This window comes from Punica granatum, chromosome 8 (assembly GCF_007655135.1).
Source record: "Punica granatum isolate Tunisia-2019 chromosome 8, ASM765513v2, whole genome shotgun sequence".
Classification (NCBI taxonomy): domain Eukaryota; kingdom Viridiplantae; phylum Streptophyta; class Magnoliopsida; order Myrtales; family Lythraceae; genus Punica; species Punica granatum.
Window position 1 is genome coordinate 26,006,009 of NC_045134.1, and position 18,108 is coordinate 26,024,116.

At 38.5% G+C, this 18,108-nt stretch overlaps 3 protein-coding genes and 1 non-coding gene across 4 annotated transcripts; 2 read left to right on the top strand and 2 right to left on the bottom strand.

Moving 5' to 3' along the window:
- Positions 1-158: 158 nt before the first annotated feature.
- On the top strand, positions 159-4,301 carry LOC116187572 (protein LONGIFOLIA 2-like). The gene is made up of 5 exons (XM_031516354.1): positions 159-1,083; positions 1,454-1,497; positions 1,578-3,005; positions 3,211-3,358; positions 3,449-4,301. Exons 1-5 carry the CDS (start codon positions 948-950, stop codon positions 4,171-4,173), a joined length of 2,481 nt encoding a protein of 826 aa, XP_031372214.1. The 5' UTR covers positions 159-947; the 3' UTR covers positions 4,174-4,301.
- Positions 4,302-4,466: 165 nt separating this feature from the next.
- On the top strand, positions 4,467-4,538 carry TRNAT-CGU. The gene has a single exon. It is a non-coding gene; the product is annotated as a tRNA-Thr (tRNA).
- Positions 4,539-6,581: 2,043 nt separating this feature from the next.
- On the bottom strand, positions 6,582-8,603 carry LOC116187206 (transcription factor TCP17). Its single transcript, XM_031515836.1, has 2 exons — positions 8,300-8,603; positions 6,582-7,930 (listed from the first exon to the last, which is right to left on the bottom strand). Exon 2 carries the CDS (start codon positions 7,882-7,884, stop codon positions 6,850-6,852), a length of 1,035 nt encoding a protein of 344 aa, XP_031371696.1. The 5' UTR covers positions 7,885-7,930; positions 8,300-8,603; the 3' UTR covers positions 6,582-6,849.
- Positions 8,604-12,955: 4,352 nt separating this feature from the next.
- Positions 12,956-15,251, bottom strand: LOC116189516. The gene is made up of 2 exons (XM_031519202.1): positions 14,795-15,251; positions 12,956-13,263 (listed from the first exon to the last, which is right to left on the bottom strand). Exon 1 carries the CDS (start codon positions 15,176-15,178, stop codon positions 14,795-14,797), a length of 384 nt encoding a protein of 127 aa, XP_031375062.1. The 5' UTR covers positions 15,179-15,251; the 3' UTR covers positions 12,956-13,263.
- Positions 15,252-18,108: the final 2,857 nt, after the last annotated feature.

Here is an 18,108-nt window from a genome sequence, read left to right on the forward strand (position 1 = left end):
CTCTTCCTGCTGCAAAAACACCCTGTTTCTTTTCCCCATCCTTTTACATAAAAAGAGAAGCCTTTCACTCATCAAAAATTGTCGTTTCTCTGGGATATTAATATATATCGATTTGCTTCTTTTTCGGTGAGCCTACGAGCTGTACTTAATATATCTATTAGAACTAATCATTACTCGAAATCTGCACTGCAGATAAATTTCATCGATACGAAGCGTAATTTGTCAGCTGCACGACATCTCGGCAACTGACAGTTGAGACATTGGAGTGCTTCCAAAATCCTTGCATTTGACCCCCTTTTATTGCTGACAATCTCTCTCTCTCTCTCTCTCTCACGGATGTTTGTTTGAGAAAGATGCTGTCTGGGACGTGTTGTCTGAAGTACGCGTGACCCAAAAGCCAAAGGGCACCTCTCTTCCTCCCCCTCTGTCTCTGGGCTACATTCCTTCTCTCCTAATTATCTCTGCATGTTGTTCTGCAGGAAATCCTTACGAACATCTCCTCTGTGTCTGTTCTATAGGTAGAAACTGACTTGGTTTTCGGGAGCAGAGCACAGGAATATTAATGTCATAATCCTATCCCATCCCAACCTCCTAGTTTCCCGTGATTTGTAGGTAAAGTTTGGGTTTTTTTGGGGAAACATCCGCAAATTCCATGAAGGGTACTTCTGTCTGGCAACGATTGAGCTTTTCCTGTTTGGAAATTGCCCATTTGGGATTTGCAAGATTGCTGTATTTTGAGCTACATTTTGCCTAAAAATGGGAATGAACGATGGAGGAGATGATTGCAGATTGGAGAGAGGAGAGCGGAAGAGAGCAGAAGATTGAATTAATTATGGAAACTGTGTGTTACTATTTTTGCATTTACTATGTTTAGTCAGTATCCAGATTCAAGAGAATCAGATATAAAATCTCTCCAGCTCACTTAGTTGGAAGAAGCTGGAGTGAAGATGTCTGCGAAACTGCTGCATTCCCTTGTGGACGATAACCCGCAAACGGGGTGCTCGGCTGGGATGTATCGCCAGCTCTTCGATCTCCAGCACTTGGTCACGGGAGGCCGGATTGCCCCGAAGAGGCTTCCTCCTGGTAACTTCGATTCTATTGTGCTAGCCACAACTTTCTGAATGCAAATGAGTACTTTTCACGGCACCAGAACCAGGAGTTAGATATGCGTGTATATCCCGATGGAGGGAGTGGAAGCTTTTACTTTCTTCGGAAAACGCTCTGCAGATGGTCTAATGGTTGCGATTTTATGTCTATGTTCATTAACAAGTGCTGGTTGGATGTTGTTGGTTCTTTTCTGATAATTCTCTTTGATGCTATTTTCACTGTATCCTCAACCAAAGTTGGGGCCTGATCATCAGTTGAATTGATTTCTCTATGTTCATCGTAACAATCTTTCCCTCCATTGCTAGATCGGTAAACTTCTCATAACTAATATTCTGTCTCTTCACAGTTTACTCCGACTTCACCGGCGGTAACCATCAACATACCCTCAACGTGCGCACCTAGATTCTACTCTTCTCTTGCTCACTTGCTCACTTGCTCACTCTCACCTAATCTTACTCCCAATGCTGCAGGGATCATATGCTCAGTGTGTGAACGACAAACGAAGACTTTTTATGGAACCATCAATAGCCTCTTGTCCATCAGCTCGCTCATCTTCCGCGTTCTCTCTTGAGTTGGCTCAAATGAATCAGGCCGAGGTGTCTTCACCAGACCGAATCATATTCCCTGAATCATCCTCAAGGAACCCCTTGAAAAGCCAATCAGGTGCTCATTTGCAGGACGTGCATGAAGATTCAACGAGAGACTCTTTGAGGTCTTCTTGGCAAGAACAACCTATCAATGGCCCTGCTGATCTGAAGGAATCACTGAGAGTACTTGCCAAACTCCGAGAAACGCCTCGGCACTTTGATGAAGACAGTGAAGATTGGAGGTCGTCTTACGGATCAGCATGTCTTGCTCCTTGGCTTTCCTTTGATGGAGAAGAGTCGGGTAGATTATCATTCGGATCGCGAGAGACCATCACGAAACCGAAAGATCTCCCTAGAATTTCTCTTGACAGCAGGGAATGTGCGGTTCTAGGTTCCAGCTCTTGCTTAAAACAAAGTCCAAATTCGAAAGATTTGCTGGAGAACATTCAGAAGTCGAAGGGCCAAGTCAAGGATGTAGAACAATCAAGCGGATCTCAGAAGAGGCATGCGAGTGTGGTGGCCAAGCTCATGGGCTTGGAAGCATTCCCTGATTCTGTTCGACCGATCGGAACTTCTGACTCCGCAAGGAGGCCGAAATCAGGAGGCCAGTCACCGAGTTGGAAAATTCAGGATTCAGCTACAAACAACATATCATGTTCGAGGCTTCCGATAGAACTGGTGCCTTTGAAACAGCAGAAGGGTGGAAATGGCGAATCTCCAAATTCATCGGGCTCTAAGCCCGTAGAAGTCCCAAATAGACAGTCAGAATCTCTTCATTCTGTTTACGGTGAGATCGAGAGAAGGTTGAAAGTTTTTGAATTTAAATGTACACAGTCGGAAAAGGATCTTGGGGCTGTTAAACAGATATTAGAAGCAATACGAAGGAAGGGGCTTTTGGAGACTCAGAGAGGAGAAGAATGCCCTACGGATTCTGAAAGTCGAGAGGGATACCAGGGGAAATACATGAGGCCTAAGCTGAATCTGGAGTTGGCAAAAAGTTGTGGGCCAAAGAATAGCCACATGTTTTCTAGTGCAGAGCAGGAATCCGATTATCCGAGGAACATTGAGTCGACTATTCTGATAATGAAACCAGCTAAACTTGTTGAAAGAGATGGTGCTGGTGTTAGAACTCTCAATTCAAGAGTCATGCAAAATGGTGGGATAGCAAAAGATCAGTCTCGTGTGGATAGTAGCAATGATTCTCCGGCAAGGCAATCCCACGAAGGAAAAAGCACATTGGGTGGAAAAGTTGGATCAAACTTGCCCAACAACTCTTCTAGTTTGGGCAGCGATACTATCAGAGAGTCAAAGGTACGAACCGGGATCAACTACCAGGGGCTATCTTTGAAGCCTTCCAAGCACCCAAACAAGGGCTCCGTGCAAACCATAGGCTTCTTCCATTTCTTCTCCTTATGAAAATAAATGCAAATTTTTTTAGCACATCTGTAAGACTCTTGATGATTTGTTCGAATATTCTAATTGAATTTTCTTTTTCTTTTTCTTTTTTATGCAAAAGGCTCGAAGGTTCAGTGAAGATGGATTGCTTTTGGAGGAAGCCATTCCAGTTTTGGCACACAAGTCTAGTCCTGTCTCAGTCCTTGATGTTTCTGAGTCCACGGATGATTCATCATCTCCTGTGAAAAAGACTCTAAATTCTCTTGGAGGTAAGCTACATTTTGTAAATGACAGCACCTGCTCCTGGCAAAGAATTACAATCTACGGAATCTGAGTCGGGTTGCTAATTTATGCTGCAGAACATTGCGACAGGGATAATGAAAACAAACACGAAGCCGACAGCCTTCTTGAGATTAGCCGCAAGAAACTGCAGAATGTCAGGGACTTAATTCAGAAGCTTGAAAGACTATGCTCGACTAATGATGAAGAGAGCACAGATTATGTTGCCCAGCTGTGCGAGTGCGAGAATCCAAATCCCGACCAGAAGTACATCTGCAAGATACTCGTATCCTCGGGCATCCTACTTCGAGACCTCGGCTCTGGACTCTCCACATTTCAACTCCACCCTTCAGGCAATCCATTTGACCCCAACTTGTTCCTCGTTCTGGAGAGGAGGAAAAACAAAAACAGTGGGGCCATGGAAGAGGATACATCCCGCCGGAGGATAATATTCGACTCCGTGAATGAGATCCTCGGGAGGAAAGTCACTGGTTCGGGAATTGTCTGGCACAAGCTGGTGGAAGAGACCTTGACTGCACAGAAGCTTCTCAAAGAGTTGTGTCACGAGATAGAACTGCTAGAGGCGAACACGAAGAAACCAAGGAATGACGATCCCGAAAGCAGGGGCGATGGCTGCTTGAGAAGCATCCTGTGGGAGGATGTGATGCGAGGCGAGGACAAGTGGACATGTTTCTGCAGGGAGACATATGATCTGGTCACGGACTTGGAGGACGTGATCTTCCAAGAGCTTATTGATGAGATCGGGATCACCAGGAAAGCCGGTCCAAGGACAAATTCGAGCTAGCAGGGATCGAAATAACATCTGTATATTCTTGTGCAGTTGTGTGCCATATGGGGTCGTGTTTCATAATACCGTCAATTCTGCTATTCGAACGATAATAATTTTATATCGAGAAGTTGGAATTTGAGCTATGGAATTGAAATATCATATCATATCATCGTTAACAGTTCCTAAAAGATAAAAAGGATCTACTCATTCCTTTAGTTGGACCTTACAGTTGCTAATGACATAATCACAATATCCAAATCAGTTACTGTCTTGTCTAAAACTTTTACATTGGACGATCTAACATCGAAGCCTCCGTAGCATAGTGGTAGTGCGTTCGCTTCGTAAGCGAAAGGTCGCGAGTTCGATCCTCGCCGGGGGCTTGCCATTCTCATTTTTTTCCCCTTTTATTTTCTTCCTCTTCTTTTTCCCTTTATATAGAAAAAAAAAATAAAAATGCTATAGACTATATGACATTATTTCAAACCTCCTTTGTTTTTTTCTTCTCTTTCCTTATCTTTGCAATAATCTCATTATCACCGTCGACACATTACCAAAACAAATTAATAAATAAAGTGAGTCAAAGAGAGAAAAGGGTAGGAATTTATATTTCTTACTTTCACATGGAAGACTTAAAAGCATATATTCATGGGATTATTGATCCACAAAGACCGAAGTATGAATTATTGTTAACGATGAACAAGAGTTAATTAACAGTTAATCCCAACTAATGAATTAAAACGTAGACGAAATATGTCATATGGTTAAAAATTTTATTGAACATTGCAAATGAATACGAAACTTACTAGCTAGCTATATATATGTCTCCGGCGCAATGACCATGTAGAGTAGCTGGTTTCTGTTGTACCGGTAGCAGTGTCTATGGATACATAGAAAAGTTACCGAAAGTATATATTCTACAAGCTATTAAACTAATCCTTCCAGCTGGAACGCCAGGCGGTTACTATAATTCTCGAGTTATCGAATTCAAAACCTACCTGGCTAGTTTACATCTTCTCTGGAAGCAGGAGATCCTATATATTAGTCCTCTCATGCATGAAGGCTGATCAGTCTGATCGATTAACGCGGGCTGTGTATGGATCGTAATCTCATATAAGAGCGCTTTTTCGTTGTACCACAGCTCCCCAGAAGGTTCGCCCGTCTTTGCGCATAACTAAAGAGATAAAAAGGAATATTGGTAGGCAAAAAGCAACTGGAGCAAGAGCACGCTTGGTATAGCTAAGCATGGTGCACGAACAGTAGGAATATCCATATATATGGTCTCCATGGCTTGCCTCATCGGTTATCATCACACATGCAAACAGATGTCCCTCTGTATATACGTATACACACACACACACACACACACATATATAAGTATCTACATTATATTATATTGATTTTTTTTCCCTCTTTTGGCCTTACTGCTTGCTGCAAATGCATGCATGCCCTTCTACTCTTTAGGACCACCAAAAAATTAATGGCAGCCTTTTCACTTTGATGCCCTCTTTTTTCTTCTCTTCTCTTCTCTTACTTTAACCCACCCCCCAACTTTCTTGGATCAAGTGAACACTTGCACTTTGGACGATGAAGTGTGTGTGTGCGCCTCAGTGCACAACTGATACATCCTCATCATCATTGTTAACAATTATTCATTCTCTCCTCAATATATCTTCTTCTTTCTGCTTTCTTCTTTCCGATTCTTTTCCTTTTCCTGTCTTATATATAGGTGTCTTCATTCCAGCTTATCTACTTATGGATATTTGACGATTCAATTCATAGACCGGTTTGGGACCATTGAATTATAGTAAAAGAGATATATATACGTTCATGGGCGCACTTTGTGAACTGGATCGGAGAACTATTCCCGTTTACTCATGTCAACTGAAGCAAATGAAGAGTTCTCTGACGACAAAGATGAGCTAGTAGAAGCCATTGGATTTGAACCAACATTGAACTACACACATATATAGATATATCATGTTTTATCTTATGGATGAACGAGCAAAACAAGAAAAATTATAATATATATATATATATATATATATATCTCCTTTCCTTGTAACTCTATTACCAAACTCAAGACATTAATGATATATAGAAATGAATTGCAACCGAATATTGATTATTTCTGCTTGCATATTTGCATAAGTTTTGCACATCATCAGTGGTTAAGCATGTACACGACGCATGCCGATTCATTGAGGACGCTCGGAGATTTTATACAAGGTGCCAAGACTAAAGCGCATGATATGTAATGATATTTTAACCAACACGATGTGTATATCATTTTGTGCTATGTGGAACTTAACTACCAAACGAGTATATACACACAAGATCATAAGGCTTATAGAGGGCATATATACAAAGGAAAATCGAATAAAGTTTCCCGCACTGATCAATATATATAAATTGTAAGAGAGTCATAACTTTAATTTCACTCATATATGTTTGGCAATAAACAGAAAACCTAGTAATTGTACTTGGCATACATATATCAATATCACTTACGATAAACTAATATCGCAGTCTGATTTGGTAATTAAAACTGTAAACCATATATCAAAGGACTGGTGTCTCAAGGCACGAATCACTTACCCAAGTAATACATCACTAACGCAATATGAATTGATACATTTGCTTCTAGCTAGAACTTGATACTTTGAAGCTTCAAGAGGCATCCAACCAAAGCTATCATATGCTTGGTGGGTTTTCGGTCTTATTTTCCTGGCAGAGAAACTTGACATACTCGCCCAAGATCGGTCTTGTTGATGATCCGAATAGATGAAGAGGCGGCATGGAACCTGAGCTGAACAATTGGAAGTTACTCTCAGCTACTAGAGGATTGGTCGGGGCATTATTATATGGAGGAAAAATAATCGGCGTCGATGTCGTGAAGTATGAAGGATTATGATGATGAATGTTCGAAGAGAGAGACAGCGAAGAAGCAATGTTACTGCTGCCATCACCGGTGAAGTGGTTTTGATGATCACTTTGCCGCATGAACCCGAGTTGGGTCCCTAGTTGATGAGATAAGGATATGGTGTGTGAAGAGAGACTGGGAAGTGGAAGGAAATTGAGCCGAGCTGGAATGTTTGGTTCGTCAAACTTAGCCTTCTCAAGATGAAATTCCCGACTCTCGACCTCCTTACCTTTTGCCCTCATTACATCGTTCACGTCCCAGTACTTTGATCTAGATGCCATGTCTTCACCTTCCAAGTTATCGTTGATGTTGATATTGTTTTTGCTGGAGAATAGCGGATTAATCAACCCGTGCTTCAACAATGTAGAAGTAGAACTACCAGCATCGAAGAAGGGAGCGAGAGATGACCGGGAGGCACCCAAAAGGTCGGGAGAGACTAAAGGGAATCCACCAAACCCGGGCGGCATCTGAAGAGGAGGGAGCTTGTCAATCTCGTGCTTGGTAGCATCAATCAACCAGTCTATTACCTTGCTGGGTTGACTGACTCCAAGCTTATCTTGCAGATCGTACAGCTGAACAGCTGTGGGTACCGAGAGTCTGATCCTACGATCCCTCAGGCCTCGTACGGTGCAAACCTTGCTGTGCCTGTCTTTGCCTCCGAGGGCACGTGAGACACGGACAATTCTTGGGTTCCTAAATGCTGACCACCGTCTTGAACTGGACGGCACCAGGGAGAGCCGATCCGGGTGTTGATCTCTCTCTTCCTTGGCCCAAAAATCACACTTTTCTCTTGAACTTGCATTCATACTCCTCTTATCGTCATTCCGAGCTAAACATCTTGCAAGAAATCAACTGATAACACAAAGGCAAGAATATTAATTGCTAGGGTTAGTAACTGAAGCAATGAGTGGCTCTATCTTCCTCTAAGTTGATCCCAGAAGTACAGAATTTCCATGGATGTGTCATTGTCCATTAATCATAACATAATAACACAAAACTGCAATTACTACTGAATTATTGTATCTCCTGAAAGTTGAAAGCTACAACATCGTAAGCTTAATCATCAATTGCTAGGTTTAATAGCTAAATCTTTCTCCGAGAAACGAAAAGAGAGGGTTTGGTGAAAACAACTTCGACAAATTCCTGGCGAATTCAAGATATCGATCAACATCACCAACTAAACAGTAGATACCATCTAAAGAGAGTTTAGTTCTCTCATACCTTCTTCTCTTGGCACCCAAAAGCACGAACACACGAACTTCAAACGGCCACCAGAAGCATGATCTCGGGCAGAATTATAAGTTCAGAAACTGGTAATCGATCTCTCTTGGTGGCTGAACAACTTAAGCCGTACAGTGTGTCAATCAGCAAATGCCTCGATCCAACAAAAGATAAGACTAAGAGCCTACCAAGTAGCTAGAACGCAAAAGGAATATCTATGTTTCTCCTCTTCTTTGGAGGGATTCAGTAATGCAAGAGGGCTGTTAATTTGGGGATGAAGATGATAGATAATGTGAAAGAAAGATGCTGGAATTTAAAAATACCCCCATGTTGCTTGGGTGTGATAGGGAAAGGAAAGGGAGGAAAAAAAAAAGAAAAAAGAAAAAAAAGGATACGGTAAGGGTTCGATCACGTGGGTTGTGACACGTCGGCCGAATTAAATCATACAGTAAATTTTCAAAAGTAGTACTGTCGGTCAGTATAATTACCCAAATAAAATCCCCCAAAATGCATATGAAAAGAAGTATGATCCATCCGTAAATAGTAAATTTTAAAAACTGTACTGACAATTAATATTGTTATAAAAATGTAACTTTAAAAAACTCAATATATTGGAAGTAGATAAACCCTTCTTTCCATGATCGTTGTCCGATAAAACCATTCATCATATGTAGTTGAGCAAATCTATAACCTAAAATACATGAGTATTATCTCTTAAGTTAAGTTGAACTGGCCGAGGACATGACATACGCCCTAGACAAGTCTCTATCAATCGCTTGACCATCACATCTTTGCATGACATATTTTGGACTCGTTATCTCCAAACCATATAGTTGAAGGACCAGTTGCCGATGAACTCCTCATTCTAGATCGCAAATTCTCTGTTCGTTGGAGCAATTTAGTTCTGCAAATGAGAGCTCCAATATTTCCCCAGCTTCATTGACTTCATTAGACTTAAATAAGAGCTTTTACAGATGGTTTCATATGTACTTGAAGCATTTATGTCTTTCAAGTACATGCCCTAGCTAGCTAGCTAGGCTGACTGAAGTGGAAACCCTAAAAATCTACAGAATGTACGTTGAAGAAGAAGAAGAAGTAAGAAGTTGTTCTGTTGGAACCAATTCATATATATATATATATATATATATATATATGTATGTATATTTATATTTATATGCATGTATAAGATCTGCTAGCCAGTAGCCAGGACATATATAGAACTGTAGCTCCAAATGTCATATGTAGCTAATTGAATCTTTTAGATGATTTAGGGCCATCGATATTTAGAAATGGAAATCTTGAAGGGAAAGAACAAAAAAGGGGGTTCTTTAAAGCAATCTGATCACTTGCAGAAGAGAAAAAGAGAGACAGGAGGACCATTGAGTATGTAATGCGGCAGTGAGATTTTTTTTTTTTTTTGGCATAGAGCTGAGTAACTGATCATTATCATAATTTTCTATTTATTGCTTTTATTTATTGGACTGGGATCGATCCTCGAAGAAGTATACCCAGCGTCCATCATATGTGACGACTCCAATGCCGATTTTTAAAGTCCTGTCGATACAGTTTGGCTTCATTAGTTGTGGGGTTGGGATATATTACATAGAGAGGAACGTTAATGTCAACGACCTCGTCCTACAACCCTTTTCATGGTCCGGGCCGAATGACCTTCTCGAAGGATAGTTTGTAGCTAGTTGTTATCTACATAGAAATTAACCGATTCAAGAAGCAGATGGATCCATTGGAGTGTCATTTACGAATGCAAGATCAGCTAGCATTCATGATAATCATGACATGGGAGAGATTCCAGTTCCCTTTGGGAAGCAATAATTTTGTTGGGTAGGGGGGGGGGGGGGGGGGGGGGGGGGCGCAGAGAGAGTGACGGAAAATGAAATGTTAGAGGGTGCAAAAATGTAAAGTTTGATGGTCGATTATGAAGGGAAGTATATCTACAGCAATTGAATTGATTGGCCAGTACATATATATATATATGCATGTATAAAGCTTCGCATAAATATAAATATAAATATTAACGTCGTAAAAGAGAACAGGCATTGACATGGGATGGAACAGGTGCAGGTTCCGAAGTTGTTTGCCGATCCAAGAAGCATCCAATGATTCTCTCTGTTATCTATGGATGGCTTTGTCTTTTGCCTCTTGAACTCCAAGTCTGTTACCATGCCCACAAAATGATCGACACGGTCCCCAACCACACCCAAGTATATATATATATATCTATATAAAGAGGAGGTGTAATGGATCCAGTCTGATGACCTCGGAATATCCGGATTGCTGAATGGAATTTTCTCAATTTTTTGGTTTTTCTTTTTCAAACAAGTTTTAAATTTTTTAAAATATATAGATGTAGATTCGTGAACCGATCATTATTTTCTCAATTATTTTAGCTTTTTTTGTAAAAGATTTTTTCGATTTTATTTTGAAATATATAAATATAAATTTGTGAAATCCATCATTATTCTCGATTTTTTAGCTTTTCTTAAACGAATTTTTCAATTTTTATTTTTTTAAAAGCTTTAAAAACATATAAATATATATTTGTGAGATTGTCGTTATTTTCTTGATGTTTTAAAAACACATAGATATAAATCTAGACTTATGGGAACATTCATTACTTTCTCGATCTTTAATTTTATAAATTACAAATATTTTTTGAAAAGATCTCGATAAAAAAAATCACATAAGATTATATTTACTTCTCAAAAAACAAATCAAATTATATATTCTTTTTATAGATATGGATATGATGTGCTATACGTGTATGTGGATTCTTTAATTTTTCGTACCCACATGACCTTATTTTGATACGTCTACCATTAGACATGAAAAGTGAGTTCTTTAACTTTTTACTTTTGTAACATGTAAACTTCTATAAAATTTTTGGATTAATTTTCCAATTTATGTATGTAGTTAACTTAAGACATGATGTATTACCACGATGTAACGTGGCTGAAATTTTTTATGCATAATCTCCTTTCAAATTGGCAGACATTAGTTTTTTAAAAAAAAAATCACCGCTTTTATTTGTAATGTACTATTTTTTTGTTATCTTATTCGTAAAATAATAATAATATTATTAATCTTATATATAATAGTAATATAGTATATAGTTATTGATTTTAAATTATCATTTTAACAACGTATAGCAATATTTAATTTTATATAATAAAAAATAAAAAAATAAAAGAATCACGTTCTATTCGGGCTCCGTCACTAGTAATATATATATATATAACAAGAAATCACATAAAGTGTAAAAAAGAAAAAAAGAACCTATAATGAAATTAAATGAAAAATGAAAAGACGAAATATAGCATAAGCCGATACATTGTGCTGTCAGTGAATGGATTTAATCTATACGATAATAATTACTATAGGGATAGGGATTTGAAAGCCATTCGGAATAATTTGAGGCCACTGATCAGAGAGAGAGTAAGCCAACGTCCGAGCGAGAAATAATCCCAGCTAATTGATTGCGGATGCGGCACAGTCTCATCGATAAAAATAAAAATGAACAGATTAAGGCTGTTTCTGTCAATCTTGATCCGGACAATGAATGCACGCTGCACTGCAGCTTGAATAATGCAAAATTACATAGCCAACAATTTATTTTACCAGAAGATCCGCACAAAATTGTTAGAAATTGACTCCGAATTACTGTGAAATGATACCTTTTACCGGATACGTGCTGCTCGGTGATATTACTAAGTTCTTAGATAATCTTACTGCGCCGCACAGCATGAAATATCTGTTAAGACAAAACTTCAGCTCGTTGCAGGATGTTATCGGGAGCATTTTACCGTGTGATAATGGAGAATGAGCAGAAGGGATTTGGTGAGGCGATTCCGTTTCGGGTTCCGGGTTTCGGGTTTAGGCTGTTAGGGGCTGGGACCCCTCGATTTAGTGTTATCGGAAGGGGAAAAAAAGAGGAAGAGAATCACTATCTGTTTTTTTCACCTACTTAACAGAGCCACAGTGCAGAGAGGCAGCGCCTTTTAAATCTGTCCTCTGGCTCCTCCTCTCTTCTTCCTTCAACCCCACAAAGGATAATAGAGCTGTCATTGGAACTTCCCTATCAAAAGCAGGCCCCAAAGACTGATAACACAATTAAATGTCGCCTCAGAGAGAGTGAAAGAAGAAGCAAAAGACGAACTTTGAAGTTCCCTTTTGAGTCAGAGCAACTCACGGTTTGCTTCGGCAAACTACTACAGCCATGGTGTCCCTCTCAGTCCCAGACAGTCACTCTGTTCAGTAATATGAAGACTCAGAAATTAAACAATCACAGGGTGACTCGCAGTTCTCTTCTGGTAATGGCAGCAAACTTCAAGTCTTCGTTTTGGGTTCCTCACCCTGCCTCGTTAACCGTATCTATAGTCACATGCAAAACCGGGTTTGTGAAGAACAGTTTCGTTTTGAATATGCCATGGCCCACAAGTTCAACACTAGAATGGTTGGAGCAGTGATTAACCTGATACTACCGTGATATGAGAGACTTGGACCTCTCTCATTTACATTGGACCAGTGCTTCTCGTGATATTTACAGAAACTGCATAAGGCCATCGGGTAAGAAAAGGCAGTAAGGAGAGATGTACAGCAACCTAAATTCTCGCTGGTTCCATCAGAGGTAATAGTAGGAAATGTTAAAAGTGAAATGCCCTTTTTGTTTCCATAAATAGGTTTAGGGGAGAAAAAACTTGTTAAGGGGTCTGAAGAACTCCGGAGGTTTCAGTCACCAAACTGCAAAATGCATTTGGAATTTGTACAAACAAGATACAGAAGGAAGTAAAAGAAGCAGCAGTACATCAGAAGTGCCATCAGCTACCATTATTGACAGTGAACAGAACTCAATTGCCCGGAAGAATTGCGGATCTTAAATTGGGAAGCAACATAAAACAGGACTGGAGGAGGATTCTTGGATCAAGCTACGTTGGCACGGCTCGCCAAACCTGTTAAGGAGCAAAACTTTCAATAAAATTTCTGAACTTGAACGAATTCACTCAAGTAAATAGTACTTAATACTCAGAGAGTGCTTCCCCACTTGAGGGGGCTGCTTCAATGTAAAAGGACTAGGCAAGCGACAGAAAAGTTAACTAACTTTGCAGAAATTGCAGAGCTTGACAAGACCTCAGGGTCAATAATCTCAAGCATAAAGTAGATTACATTGCATACTAACTTAGTACTCCGGTAGCTGAGAAATGCTCTAGGGACTAATTTCATTAGCCAACTAAGAACCAACCAGCTAGTGTAGATTCTTAGCTATAATTCCGACAATACTGTACCGACCAAAATTCATGTATTACTAACATACAAAGTCCACAAAAGGTAAACGCAGACAACTGATAAGATGCCTCGAAACTTCTTAAGCCATCAGCTACAGCAACCACCGGAGAGGTGTGTTTTTGACGCTTTGTTTTGTTGGACGGATTTGGACAGGGAGTGTTACTCTACGTGTAGAGAATTCCTTTTCAAGTGGTATGGAGATAGAGGGAAATGGAAGTAATGCAGCTGTGCATGGTTCAAGCCAACTATTCAATCCTCGAACTTTGAATGGAGAGGGTAAACTTGCTCTGACCCATATAGATAAAGAGACCATTTTGCAACTATGCACTATAATGACGTAAATCCAAACAAATTATAAGGGGAAGGTAGCATTCAGGCAACATATTATTTGATGCAGCCAAAGAGGGACAATATACTGCAATTTCATATGCAATTACACTTTCAGCTATCTCAGAATTTAGATTTGCTGTCACCCGAACCACAGACGATGTTAAAAAGGAACAGCTACGTGATGTCTCTGAACCAGACACAGCGTACTATTGTTCCCTTAAGGTGAGGCAGAGAAGCTTTGGGGGGTAGGGAGGGGAAAGACAGTATATCCTTCTAATGTCTATGAGATCAAACATGTGGCGTTCGAATAAAGAGTCTGGTGCCTGGCCAAAGGCAATAAATCTACAATATGGTTCTAATATGTTACTCGCATTTATCACTCGATACGAAGAAGGGCTTGGTACATTATTGCGGCAATACTCTTTCAGCCATGAAAATGGAACCCAAAAGCAATGATTTTTACTGCTAAGCAGGTGAGCTAATGCTCCAACAAGAAGAAGGATTAAGTACCTTACTTTAAATAGAAGGCAAAATGGCAGAAATTTGGGAAATTTAGGCTCGATGAATGAACAGTCAAGCCCAGACAATTGACATCTAACTCGAATAGGTCTATGCATTTATTGATGACCGAAAAATTACACCTCTGCTATGCCCAAGTTTGCAGACTTAATCTGATCAAATCGCAGCATTTCAATTGACAAACCGATTCCTGAAGGTTCGATAAAGATCATCACGGCTAAACCACATAAGGTAATTGACTTCTACTTCCGGTTTCCGATCAGAATGCTAACAGTCACATGGCAAATAGACGAGCAGATAAGCATCCAATTTTCAGCTCAAGAGAGAGGGGAAGATGGCGAATGGGACCTATTTCTGGTAGCCGCCGCCAATGGCATTGTCGTCCTCCTCGACCTTGTCGGTCAAGTAAACCCTAGGGAACTCATCGACGGAGAAGCAGGTCTTCTCCTTCATCATCTTCTCGACGTCGGCCTTCTTCAGCACGGTCCTGCTGATCGGCGGGCGGTTGCGGCGCTGGTCGCGGGTGAAGTACTTGATATCGTACACGGTCTCGGGGTTGGATGTCGGCACGATGGCCTTGAGCGGGAACGTAGCGGGGCTGGGGATCCGGTACTCCGTCGCCTTGGGCACTGATGGCAGGTACTCCGGCGAGGTCTGGGGGCCGGTGAACTCCCATGGCTTCTTCAGGTAGCGCTTCAGGAATTGCGACAACGAGGAACCGGATTTCGCCATTGCCGATGGGCAAAGAGAGAAGGAGGGCGGGGAGGCAAGCTTCAGAGTTTGCTGGAGATGGTGACGAGGAACTACGGAAGGAGACTGTCGTTTTGGAACCAACCTTCTGTTCTGGGCCGAAAGGCCGTTTGGCGGGGGAAACGGGGTTGGGCTGATGGGCCAACATGTCCATCTCCTTGACTGGGCCTACAGAAGCGTCAGTCTCGGCCCAATTATCTTCCTCTTGAGATCAAGAGGTTTGACGTCCGATTCTTATAAGGGGGCTTTCCATATCTATTTACTAGTCTTAGAACCTGTACATTACACGAGATAATATATCAATCTGAAAAGAAATTATAATTAAAAATCAAAAGAAAAATTCCTTTGAGAATTAAAAGTGAAAAAATAATAAAATAAACAATCCTATCATTTAGCGGTTTACAAATTTATTTTTTTAGAGCTTGCGTATATGTGTAGTTTTTCGAGAGATGAAACTCGCATCACTAATTTTGAGAAAGAATATGATAAAAAAAGAGAAAAAATTATAGAAAAATCAAAAAATCAAAACATAAATTTAATCAACTCACTTACATATGGGGATAACATACGTTTCGAGAGCTCACGTCTAGTTGTAGACGTATTGTTTGAAAACTGAATAAATGTGTATGATAATTTTTATTTATAATTATCATATCGAATTTAGATAAAATATAATCAGATTTGTTTTCCTTTTTTGGTGAACAAATCTAATTTATTTTTTGAACAAAAATACAACTCATATAACTATAAAATATTATCTAATCTATATTTTAAAAATAGATATCTATAAAGCATATAATTTATATATACTTTTTCTTACTATATATGCTGAAGGTTATCCACGCAACCATATATTGATATTTTTATATTGTGTATAAATATATATACTAATATATACATACTTTCATGTTAATATTGATGTGATGAAACATTAATTTTTATTTTCAAAAATTCAAGATTATTAGATAATATCTATACATATAATAAAATCTTCTCATTTATTTCAAATACATATTGTTATATAAATTATAAAATTAAAGAAATCAAGAAATCAGATTTTATGATGAGATATCTTTAAAAATATTATCTTATTAAAAAAATCTAAAATATAAATAATGAATAAAAACCTAAAAATTCCTTTTAGAAAATATATACTAATATATACATATTTTGATGTTAATATTGATGCTATAGATTTTTAAAATTAATAATATCTATACATATAATAAAATCTACTCATCTTTTACAAATACATTATGTTATATAGATAATAAAAATTAATCAAGAAATTGAATTTTATGATTATCAATCAAGTTACTGTGCAACCCACCTATTTCAGTTGATGAAACGACAAGAAAGTTACAAGTGTCTCGACCAGAAAAGCAATATGATTTCACATATGCTATGTTATGCCATGATACGTGTCATCTAAGAAATGACTATTTAAGATTTTCTCGATGTGTGAAGCAGTTGGCAATGTTTTTCCTCAAATAATGGCGTCATTTATGAAATATAAATTGAAATGTTTGTTCGAAATTAAACATGAACCAAAATTTGTATATAATAAATTGTTAAAAAAGTTCTTTTTAAATGTTGATTTTCTTTTCTTTGTTCATATCTATTTATATTATATAAAAACTGAAGCACGAAACATGAAAGCTCCATTTACTAACTCTCGACTCGTAGTTGATGGTAGGGGGAATTGTGGGAGCTCCAACTGCTAACCCTTAGCTCGTGATTAAGTGTCTTCTTGATTACTCATATAGTTAATTTCTTCAAAAAGGAATTCGTATATTTGAATATTTCAATTTTAATACAATCAAAAAAAGTAATTTTATATTAAAAATTCCAATAAATATTAAAAGTTTTATACAAAAATCTATTTGTAATATATAAAAGCTGAAGCACGAAGCATGAGAGCTTCATTCAGTAGTCATCAACTCATGGTTGAGCGTAGTGCAAATTGTGAGAGCTCCAATCGCGAACCTTGGACTTGCGGTTATGTGTGTTCTCAATTACTCAGATAATTATTCAAAAAGGAATTCATATATTTGAATATTTAAATTTTAATAAAATCAAAACAATTAATTTTATATTAAAACAGTCCAATATATATTAAAATTTATATATAAAAAATTCAAATAAATATCAAAAGTTTTTAATATAATTCAATCTCGAGAAATTAAATAATTATCCACATATATATATATCAAATAATTACATTTAATTAATTTCTCTAATCACCCGCGCAACACGCGGGGCTGCACCTACTACCTAGTTCCATCTTGTTTCAAATAAAAATATATTTATTTAACTATCTATATATAATATATAATGTTAGGATGAAGAGCCCAGAATAAACGCCGTTCCTTTATTTGGTTGAATGGCATCACCTCGATTTCGTGAAATGACCAAATTCTCAGCTCAATATTAGTCGATTCTCTATTGGCCACATGACATTAATGGTAGCATAAACTTCTATTAATCTCTATCATTCTCAATGGGTAAAAACATTTTTTTTTTTGGAAGTGACACGTGATCTTTAGTTCATCTCCATCTCATGGATCAATACGAAATGATAAATATTGTATTTCATTAGTTCAAAATGGAGAAGAAGGGGATGGATTGCCGCAGCCTCATGTCCAAGAAAATGTTGAGAATTACAAAATTTCACATGGAAAAGATGAAAGAATATACATGGGTTTATATGAGATTTGAGTACCACCACTTATCAGCTTGAGATTTTAAGTGAAAATGGACTCAAACTTGTATAAACCCAATGAAAATTTAATATGGTATCAAAGCGAATTACGCTTCTACGTATCCACGTGGGCTCACATTATGTCGACCCAATATCGAGAGTAGTCAAAGAGAGCGCCTCATGTTAGTTCCCCTCGTCCGAGCACGGAAGA